The sequence below is a fragment of the Canis lupus genome, chromosome 12 (assembly GCF_003254725.2).
Source record: "Canis lupus dingo isolate Sandy chromosome 12, ASM325472v2, whole genome shotgun sequence".
NCBI lineage: Eukaryota > Metazoa > Chordata > Mammalia > Carnivora > Canidae > Canis > Canis lupus.
In genome coordinates this window covers 20,007,759-20,018,850 of record NC_064254.1, presented here as the reverse complement: position 1 = coordinate 20,018,850, position 11,092 = coordinate 20,007,759, and the positions used below count along the sequence as shown (strand labels likewise).

The 11,092-nt window shown below is 39.8% G+C and overlaps 1 protein-coding gene across 1 annotated transcript; it reads right to left on the bottom strand.

Moving 5' to 3' along the window:
* Positions 1-2,070: 2,070 nt before the first annotated feature.
* Positions 2,071-9,903, bottom strand: IL17A (interleukin 17A). The gene is made up of 3 exons (XM_025418042.3): positions 9,877-9,903; positions 3,866-4,068; positions 2,071-2,472 (listed from the first exon to the last, which is right to left on the bottom strand). Exons 1-3 carry the CDS (start codon positions 9,901-9,903, stop codon positions 2,235-2,237), a joined length of 468 nt encoding a protein of 155 aa, XP_025273827.1. The 3' UTR covers positions 2,071-2,234.
* Between the last annotated feature and the right edge of the window lie 1,189 nt (positions 9,904-11,092).

The window sequence follows — 11,092 nt, the reverse complement described above, 5'->3', positions numbered from 1 at the left end:
GGGAGGGAATTAATTTTTTAAAAAAGATTGTATTTATTTATTCCTGAAAGACACACAAAGAGAGGCAGAGACATAGGCAGAGGGAGAAGCAGGCTCCCTGTGGGGAGCCTAATGTAGGACTCGATCACAGGAACTGGGATCACACCCTAAGCCAAAGGCAGATGCTCAACCACTGAGCCACCCAGGTGTCTCAGGGAGGGGGTTAATTTGAGAATGTTCAGAAAGTTAAAGTTAGAGTTTCGTGATGTGTGGGCATTAGGCCTGAGGAGGTGGAAGAGGGAAGCCTCAGGGATGCCTCACAAATTTCTAGGTGACTGGGTAGATGCTGGAGCTAACAGGGCAAGAGGGAGACAGAATAAAAGCAGCACCTACTGGAGGGAGATGCGGGAGGTAACTCCTTCTTCCCACCCATAGAACTCCCAGGCATACAGTCTAGTGGGAAAGAGTCGATCAGGACTGTGGATACATTTGCCCATTTCCTGCTTCCATCCCAAAACAGAAACAAATTTTTATTTTCACCGCCATCATTCAGGGAAAACTGGGAAATGAGCAGCAGGATTTAAACACAAGGTTGGGAAGTATGAAGGTGGTAAGGAACTGCCAGGGCCAGCTGCTTGTGGACCTGTTACGTGAGGACCAGGACAGGAGATGGCCAAATCAATGTGGGCACACAAATGACACCAGAAGGAGGGACCCCTGGGTTTGGAACTGGAAAAGAGCAGAGAGAAGTCACGGACCTCCTAGTGGGGCTGGTGCATGTGGGAGAATGAAGGATCTCACAAGATAGACTTTACCAAACAGAGAGAAGTTGGACTGGCCTGAGAATTTCCAGAGGCCTCTAGAAGTAGGGCAAGATAGTGTGTCAGGCCATGGTGGGGGAACAGGATTATGACTTGAAACCTGAAACTACTCTGGGATTGAATATGATTCAGTTTTTATTTTACTTGAGCTAAACATTTCTCATACTTGAAGTTTGTTTTGCCTCACTGGCTCTTTTTTTTTTTTATCCTGGGAGCATTGGATCAGAGGCCAGGAGCAGGAGGGGTAGTCCTGGGGTGTGGCCTGAGGAAGAGGAAAATATTCCTCTCTAGATCTCCAGTTGTTAGCATTAATTTCAAAAGAAGCCTAAGTTTGGGGAGAGAATAGACATTCTAGTCTGAAAACAATGTTTTTTTTTTTCCCCTCAGCCCTTCTTCCTGTCAAACTTCAGGTCATATTTTTGGGATGGTCTTGTCTTGTCTTTGTAAGTTCTTAAATAATGATGGGCTGTTTTCACAGAGCCCTTATTTTTACTTGCTTAATTCATTTTGGAATGCTTGTGTCCTCAGCATGGGCCAATAGTATGAAAGCCTCAGTCCTCTATTGTCTGGAAGGCTTATAAAATTGAGTACTTGGACTTGGGTTGGGTGGGAAGCTATTACTCAAAGGCATGCCTTGTTTTGTTCTGTCAGCAAAATTTCAAACTCTTTCAAATAGGGAAAAGCTGAGTTCTCTGAAGTACTTTTAATGAGAAAAAATGAGAAACCAATTTTCTTTCCAAACTTTATTACAAAATTTTTTTATTATGAGGGTTTAACAGAGCAGTTAGACTTGCCATCTCTCTTGTGAAACCTCAACAATTTACAAAATTAATAAATATGAAACTAGGTTTAGTCTTTAGTCATTTTTTAATAGCCATGTCATCCACTTGTAAAGCACAAAGAGGAAAAAGAATCCTTTATCCATGTGTAATACAAACTCAGAAATTTTCAACCGCCATTGAATTCTCTGTAGGATTTCCCTAGGCAGAACAGATAATCACACTCTTTCACCTTTCTATAAAGACCTAAGAAATATAAATAGATCCATAAATAGTTCATATAAATAGAGATTTTACCTGTTAAATAATAAAATTATCAAGTCTGGAATCTGGTCTTAAAAAAGTACAAAATAAGGCATGTAATTCATTAAAATGGAAACTTTGGCCCCCAAGTTATCTCAGGGTCTATTAAATACATAAATAACTTAAAGCCCTTAGAAAAGCACAATAAAAAGCAAAGTGGTACTCAGTGAAAACTTTCATCTTTGGGGAGAGGGAAGGCTCATTCAGATTTTATCTCTGCACAAAAGTGTTACCTCTGAAACTTCAATTGGATGAACTAGTTTAAGAACCCTAATGAGTTTAGTCAGAAATGGGGCTGGGTCTACTTTCCCAGAAAGTCTGCTCTGGGGAGCTGGGATTAGATCAGAAGCTCTTAAGCCACATGGCGAACAATAGGGGTGACACAGGTGCAGCCCACAGCCACCAGCATCTTCTCTAGCCGGAAGGAGTGGGGGCAGTGCTGCGACTCCCTTCGCAGAACCAGGATCTCTTGCTGGATGGGGACGGAGTTCATGTGGTAGTTTATGTTCCCTTCATTATTGACACAGCCCAAGTGGCGGCACTTCGCCTCCCAGATCACAGAGGGGTATCTCTCAGGGTCCTCATTGCGGCTGTAAAGAAGACAAAAGCAAGGGAGGAAGTGAATACCTGGTAAAGCAGGAAGGAAATCAGACAGGAATAAATGAAGGGAGGCAAATTCACAGGGTGACAAATGATAGGCATTGCAAATTCTTGAAGTATTGCTAGTCTGAAAAAGTAGTTTGGGGAAAACTTGGAGTTGTAAGCATATGAAATGTTACAGAAAAGAATGATCCATTTTTCCCAATTTCTTTGAACACCAAACCAAATAAGATAGACTGAGACTGCAGAGGGAATTTCAGTTTGATACAAAGGACAATTTCTTAGGGTCTGTTTAATAGAGAAAGGCCAAGGGAATCATCTAAGATTATGAGAGCCATTAATCTGATTTATTGAAGACTGTCTTTGAAGCAGGGAATTTTATCTGAAAGCACATTCATGGGAGAAAGCCCAGATCTGACACGAAGGATTGGAATCTCTATAACCTTCTCTTCCCTCTCTTCTCCAGCTGAGTGAATGACTTGTTTTGGCTTTTGAACTGACTTATTTGAACTGTTCTTAGTAATGGGAGGAGAAGAAACCACAGTCAGGTGAATCTATAGTCATCACATAACTGAGGCTTATTTGCATGAAATCAAAGCACTAAAATCCATTTTGTATTTAGTCCTAATGGGGTCTAAATATTGGTTGTATTAAGGTCATGGCAAATATAATAGGTCTGTTGGTGATATAGATAAAGACTATATAACTCAAAAAGGGGTGGAAATATTCAACATGATATTTTTCTTCACTGGGATTCAAACTATGTTATTCCACTGCTAATCTGACAAAAAAAGGCACAAAAATCCCAGTTAATTACTAGTTACTTTCAACAAATCATCTTAATGGTAGGTCTGGTAAAGAAAATTCAAGCATTAATCCTCTATGATAAATTTCTATTTTTAGGGCAGCCCGGGTGGCTCAGGGGTTTAGCCCCCCAGGGTGTGATCCTGGAGACCCGGGATCGAGTCCGACGTCGGGATCCCTTCATGGAGCCTGTTTCTCCCTCTGCCTGTGTCTGTGCCCCTCTCTGTGTCTTTCATGAATAAATAAATAAAATCTTTTAAAAAAATTTCTATTTTTAAAAAATAAATTAATAGATTTGGGGTATCATAAATATTAGAATAATGACCACCATTAATTTGAGTGGGTTTTTGGTGTTGGTGACACTGAGATCTAATGGATAGGTATTATGGGGGAGAGGTGGTCCTATGCTCTATCAAAGAAGTCTATCGAATAAAGTTTGAGAATCATTGCTTTGCACAATGGCCATTCCAGATGTGATTGATGATTTTGAGTAAAATAATCCTCAAGGTGACTTAACTGTCAATCTGATGCATAAAAGATAGAACAACACAGAGATTTTTATCTGGGGCCATTACGTACTGCAGATTCCAAGGTGAGGTAGATCGGTTGTAGTAATCTGAGGGCCTTCTGGAGTTCGTATTCCGGTTAAGGATATTTAGATTGACCTTCACATGCTGAGGAAAGTTCTTGTCCTCAGTATTTCGGCATCCTGGATTTTGTGGGAATGCTATTCCTGCCTTTATGATAGCCACCAGGCTCAGCAGCAGCAACAGTGACTGGAACTGAATGAGAAGGAGAGGTAGGAGATTGAATTAATGTATGGTTTTTGTTAACAAATTGTGCCGATCACTGTATTGTTAATCATAGAGAACGTACAGTCTGTAATAAATTTTCAGATCAGTAAGATGAAAAACTGGTTATATGACCAATTATATATAATAATGTTATAGACCATGGAGTGTTTACCAGTCTTAAACATTCTCCTTTCAACTGAGGAGAGATACCTTTTTTATTGGTTGGCAGTAATCTTAGTAAAAATGACAAGTCATCATTCTGTCGGTACATGGATCTCTGTCAGGCCATTAGATTAAAATGGCTTTGGTTTTCTGAGAGAAAATGTCCTCCTATATCATTTATCTCTGTCCTAGCATTCTTGAAGTCCTATGTGAACCCAAATGCTCATCTTAGAAGAAAGGCCTGAAGAAAATTCCTGTCACATCACATCAGTATTCATGCAAGAAATGCTGGGCAGACGTTCCACCCCAAACTGATCCCCCCCTTACAATTTAATAGTGAAACCTGCAAATTCCAAAGATAAAGAGAAAATTCTTAAAGCAGCAAGAGACAAGAGATGCCTAGCTTATATGGCGAGAAATATTAGATTAACAGAAGACCTCTCCACAGAGAACTGGCAGGCCAGAAAGGGATAGCAGGGTATATTCAGAGTACTAAATGAGAAGAACATGCAGCCAAGAATACTTTTTCCAGCAAGACTCTCATTCAGAATAGAAGGAGAGATAAAGAGCTTCCAAGAGGGCAGCCCAGGTTGCTCAGTGGTTTAGCGCCGCCTTTAGCACAGGGCATGATCCTGGAGACCCAAGATAGAGTCCCACGTCGGGCTTCCTGCATGGAGCCTACTTCTCCCTCTGGCTATGTCTCTGCCTGTCTCTCTCTCTGTGTTTCTCATGAATAAATAAGTAAAATCTTAAGAAAAAAGGGCTTTCAAGCAGAAACTGAAAGAATATGTGACCACTAAACCAGCTCTTCAAGAAATATTAAGGGGGAACTCTGTAAAAGAAAGAGGACACCCAAAAAAATACTTCACAAAAACAGGGGCTGAATAGGTATTATGATGACACTAAATTCATATCTTTCAATAGTAACTCTGAACGTGAATGGGCTTAATGATCCCATCAAAAGATGCAGGGTTTCAGAATGGATAAAAAAAAGCAAGGCCCATTTATTTGCTGTCTACAAGAGACTCATTTTAGATCTCAGGACACCTACAGCCTGAAAATGAAAGGTTGGAGAACCATTTACCATGCAAATGGTCCTCAAAAGAAATCAAGGGTAGCAATCCTTATATCAGATAAATTAAAGTTTCTCCTAAAGACTGTAGTAAGAGATGAAGAGGGACTCTATATCATACTTAAGGGATCTATCCAACAAGAGGACCTAACAATCATGAATATTTATACCCTTAATGTGGGAGCTGCCAAGTATATCAATCAATTAATAAGCAAAGGAAAGACATACTTAGATAATAATACACTAATACTTGGAGACTTCAACACGGTTATTTCTGCAAATGACAGATATTCTAAGCACAACATCTCCAAAGAAACAAGAGCTTTAAATGATACACCAGACCAGATGGATTTCACAGATATTTACAGAACTTTACATCCAAAAGCAACTGAATACACATTCTTCTCAAGTGCACATGGAACGTTCTCCAGAATAGACCACACACTGGGTCACAAATTAGGTCTCAACTGACACCAAAAGATTGGGATTATCCCCTGCTTATTTTCAGACTATAATTCTTTGAAACTTGAACTCAATCAAGAAGAAATTTGGAAGGAACTCAAACACATGGAGGTTAAAGAGCATCCTACTAAAAGATGAAAGGGTCAACCAGGAAATTAGAGAAGAATTAAAAAGATTCATGGAAACTAGTGAGAATAAAGATACAACCATTCAAAATCTTTGGGATACAGCAAAAGCAGTCATAAGAGGGAAATACATGGCAATACAAGTATCCCTCAAAAAATTGGAAAAATCTCAAATACACAAGCTAACCTTGCACCTAAAGGAACTGGAGAAAGAACAGCAAATAAAACCTACACCCAGCAGAAGAAGTGAGATAATAAAGATTCGAGCAGAACTCAATGAAATAGAATCTAGAACATATCAACAAAACCAGGAGTTGGTTCTTTGAAAGAATTAATAAGCTAGATAAACCATTAGCTAGCCTTATTAAAAACAAAAAAGACTCAAATTAATAAAATCACGAATGAACAAGGAGAGATCACTACCGATGCCAAGGAAATGCAAACGATTTAAAAAACATATGATGAGCAGCTATATGCCAATAAATTAGGCAATCTAGATGAAATAGACACATTTCTAGAAAACCAAAAACTACCAAAACTGGAACAGGAAGAAATAGAAAACCTGAACAGGCCAATAACCAGGGAGAAAATTGAAGCAGTCATCCAAAACCTCCCAAAACACAAAGTCCAGGGCCAGATGCCTTCCCAGGGGAATTATATCAAACGTTTAAAGAAGCAACAATACCTATTCTACTAAAGTTGTTCCAAAATATAGAAAGGGATGGGATACTTCCAAACTCATTCTATGAGGCCAGCATCACCTTAATTCCAAAACCAGACAAAGACCCCACCAAAAAGGAGAATTATAGACCAGTATCCCTGATGAACACAGATGCAAAAATTCTCAACAAGATACTAGCCAATAGGATTCAACAGTACATTAAGAAGAGTATTCACCATGACCAAGGGGATCTCCCAAGGATGCAAGGCTGGTTCAACACTTGTAAGGCAATCAACATGATAGATCATATCAACAAGAGAAAAAACAAGAACCTCTCAATAGATGCAGAGAAAGCATTTGACAAAATACAGCATCCATTCCTGATCAAAACTCTTCAGAGTGTAGGGATACAGGGAACAATCCTCAGCATCTTAAAACCCATCTATAAAAAGCCCACAGCAAATACCCTTCTCAATGGGGAAGCACTGGGAGCCTTTCCCCTAAGATCAGGAACATGACAAGGATGTCCACTCTCACCACTGCTATTCAACATAGTGCTAGAAGTCCTAGCCTCAGCAGTCAGGCAACAGAAAGAAATAAAAGGCATTCAAATTGGCAGAGAAGAAGTCAAACTCTCCCTCTTTGCAGATGACATGATACTGTACATAGAAAACCCAAAAGACTCCACCCCAAGATTGCAAGAACTCATAAGCAATTCGGCAGTGTGGCAGGATACAAAATCAAAGCCCAGAAATCAGTGGCATTTCCATACACTAACAATGAAACTGAAGAAAGAGAAATTAAGGAGTCAATATCGTTTACAATTGCACCCAAAAGCATAAGATACCTAGGAATAAACCTACCCAAAGAGATAAAGGATCTATACCTTAAAAACTAACAGAGCACTTCTGAAAGAAATTGATGGAGACACAAAGAGATGGAAAAACATTCTATGTTCATGGATTGGAAGAATAAATATTGTGAAAATGTCAGTGTTACCCAGGATGATTTACACGTTCAATGCAGTCCCTATGAAGATACCATGAACTTTCTTCAGAGAGTTGGTACAAATCATTTTAAGATTTGTGTGGAATCAGAAGAGACCCCAAATAGCCAGGGGAATATTGAAAAAGAAAACCATAGCTGGGGACATCACAATGCCAGATTTCAAGTTGTACTACAAAGCTGTGATCATCAAGACAGTGTGGTACTGGCACAAAAACAGACACATAGATCAATGGAACAGAATAAAGAATCCAGAAATGGGCCCTCAACTCTGGTCAACTAATATTTGACAAAGCAGGAAAGACTATCCACTGGAAAAAGGACAGTCTTTTTAATAAATGGTGCTGGGAAAATTGGACATCCACATGCAGAAGAATGAAACTAGACCACTCTCTTACACTATACACAAAGGTAAACTCAAAATGGATGAAAGATCTACATGTGAGACAAGAATCCATCAAACTCCTAGAAGAGAACACAGGCAACACCCTTTTTGAACTTGGCCACAGTAACTTCTTGCAAGATACATCTATGAAGGCAAGGGAAACAAAAGCAAAAATGAACTATTGGGACTTCATCAAGATAAGAAGCTTTTGCACAGCAAAAGACACAGTCAACAAAACTAAAAGACAACCTACAGAATGGGAGAAGATATTTGCAAATGACGTATCAGATAAAGGGCTAGTATCCAAGATCTATAAAGAACTTATTAAACTCAACAGCAAAGAAACAAAACAATCCAATCATGAAATGGGCAAAAGACATGAACAGATATTTTACAGAGGAAAACATAGACACGGCCAACAAGCACCTGAGAAAATTCTCCGAATCACTTGCCATCAGGGAAATACAAATCAAAACTGCTATGAGATACCACCTCACACCAGTGAGAATGGAGAAAATTAACAAGACAGGAAAAAACAAATGTTGAAGAGGATGTGAAGAAAGGGGAACCCTCTTGCACTGTTGGAATGTGAACTGGTGCAGCCACTCTGGAAAATTGTGTGGAGGTTCCTCAGAGTTAAAGATAGACCTGCCCTACGACCCAGCAATTGTACTGCTGGGGATTTACCTCAAAGATACAGATGCAGTGAAAGACCGATGAGACACCTGCACCCCAATGTTTATAGCAGCAATGTCCACAATAGCCAAACTGTGGAAGGACCCTGGTGTCCATTGAAAGATGAATGGATAAAGAAGATGTGGTCTGTGTATACAATGGAATATTAATCAGCCATTAGAAATGACAAATACCCACCATTTTCTTCAACATGGATGGAACTGGAGGGTATTATGTTGAGTGAAGTAAGTCAATTGGAGAAGGACAAACATTATATGGTCTCATTCATTTGGGGGAATATAAAAATTAGGGAAAGGGAATAAAGGGGAAAGGAGAGAAAATGAGTGGGAAATATCAGAGAAGGAGACAGAACATGAGGAATTCATAACTCTGAGAAATGAACAAGGGGTAGAGGAAGGGGAGGTGGGCGGGGGGATAGGGTGACGGGGTGACAGGCACTGAGGGGGGCACTTGGCAGGATGAGCACTGGGTTGTATGCTATATTTTGGCAAATCAAACTCCAATAAAAATATACAAAAAATAAAGATACTTTACTCTAAACCATAGTTACATGTGTATCTATTAGCATAAGTAGGTTTGGCATATAAGACTATGGTATAATAGGAGCACCTGAGTGGCTCAGTAGGTTCAGTGTCTGACTCTGGATTTTGGCTCAGGTCATGATCTCAGGGTCCTGAGATTGAACCCTATGTTGGGCTCCATGTTCACTGGGGATTCTGCTGGAGATTCTCTCCCTCTCTTTTTGCCCCTCCCCCATCTCCCTTCTAAAATAAATAAATAAATCCTTTTTAAAAAGGCTGTGGTATAATAATAGAATAATGGAAAGGAAAATCAGTGCTGCAATTAGTTAAATTCTCAAGGATACTGTCCTATTTTATTAGGGAATAAAGAAAAATGCTGTGGGAGAATTATATTAAGTCCCTTGTACTCAGAAAAGCAGATTTTCAATAAACAATCTTTCTCACTGCACAGCATCATGTGACACTTCTCATGTGGTTTAGCCTTAATCTAGCTATCTTTCAGTTTTCATCTCATCTTTCAAACTGATGTATATCAGTTCTTGAAAATGCTATAAAATGACAAGTATCTACCAAAGCTTTTGTTTCCTATCCTGTGTATGCAGCATTCTTGGATCTCCATAGTTAGAATCCAGAATATCAAGCCTGCAGTCCAAAAACATTATCTGGTCTAAATCAACAAAAGCATTGCATATTAGTGTAGGACTCACCATGGATGAAGTTGTCACCAGAGTCATTGTAGTTTCTCCCAATTGACTGGAGATGGATGAGCTTGTGCCTGCTGCGAAATGGACAAAGTGTAGCGCTATCTTCTCCGTTTTTATAGGACTTTGCTCCTCTGTGGTCACTTACGTTGACGTGTTGAAGTGGGTTCAAGGATGACACCATTTTAGTTCAAAGTTCCATCCTCAAATGAGGTCAGAGAAATTTCCTTTCGTGATGGGTAAAGAAGAAAACGTAGCTGGCTCAGGTTTGAATATCTCTTGAGATGGGGGAATGCAGGATTGAGAATTAGGATGCCTGGGACACTGGACAAAAGTCACTTTTGTGTTCATTGCAGCTCTGCCATTAATTACACATGCCCTTGGGTACCTCATTACCTTGAGGTTCAATTTCCATTTTAATAGAGTGACTTTTTGGGGCACCCAAACTCAAACTGAGATGGCTCAGTGGTTGAGCATCTGCCTTTGGTTCAGGTTGTGATCCTGGGGTCCTGGGATCGACAGAGACAGAAAGAGAGAGAGAGAGAGATTGAGAGGGAGAGACCATAAGCAGGCAGAGCAGGAGTGAGAGCAGGAGAGGGAGAAGGAGACTCCTCACTGAGCAGGGAGCCTGATGTGGGTTTCGATCCCAGAACTCTGAGATCATGACCTGAGCCAAAGGCAGATGCTTTTGAGCCACCTAGGTGTACTATTCTCCAGCCTTTTTAAATAAAAAATAACAATAGTCTGTCTCAGTATAGGAAGAGGCCCTGTGCCATCATTAGTGATCAATATGTGTTAACATTTGAGGTGATGGCTATCCAAAGATGTGCATGCCATTTTATTTAATGCCATGAAAGTCAATAGCAAAACTCCTTTTCTCTTGATTTAATTTTTTTAAATTAAAAAAATTTTTTATATAAATTTATTTTTTATTGGTGTTCAATTTGTCAGCATATAGAATAACACCCAGTGCTCATCCCGTCAAGTGCCCACCTCAGTGTCCATCACCCAGTCACCCCCACCCCCCCTACCTCCCCTTCCACCACCCCTTGTTCGTTTTCCAGAGTTAGGAGTCTTTCATGTTCTGTCTCCCTTTCTGATATTTCCCACTTATTTTTTCTCATTTCCCCTTTATTCCCTTTCACTATTTTTTATATTCCCCAAATGAATAAGACCATATAATGTTTGTCCTTCTCTGATTGACTTATTTCACTCAGCATAA

What these genes read in the sequence shown, in the direction of transcription:
- IL17A (XM_025418042.3), bottom strand. Translation starts at nt 9,903, where the DNA reads ATGACTCTGGTGACAACTTCATCCATG. An exon ending in TGGTGACAACTTCATCCATG is followed by an intron (nt 4,069 to 9,876) that starts GTGAGTCCTACA and finishes CTTCTCATTCAG; the next exon opens with TTCCAGTCACTGTTGCTGCT. An exon ending in ACCTCACCTTGGAATCTGCA is followed by an intron (nt 2,473 to 3,865) that starts GTACGTAATGGC and finishes TCTTCTTTACAG; the next exon opens with CCGCAATGAGGACCCTGAGA.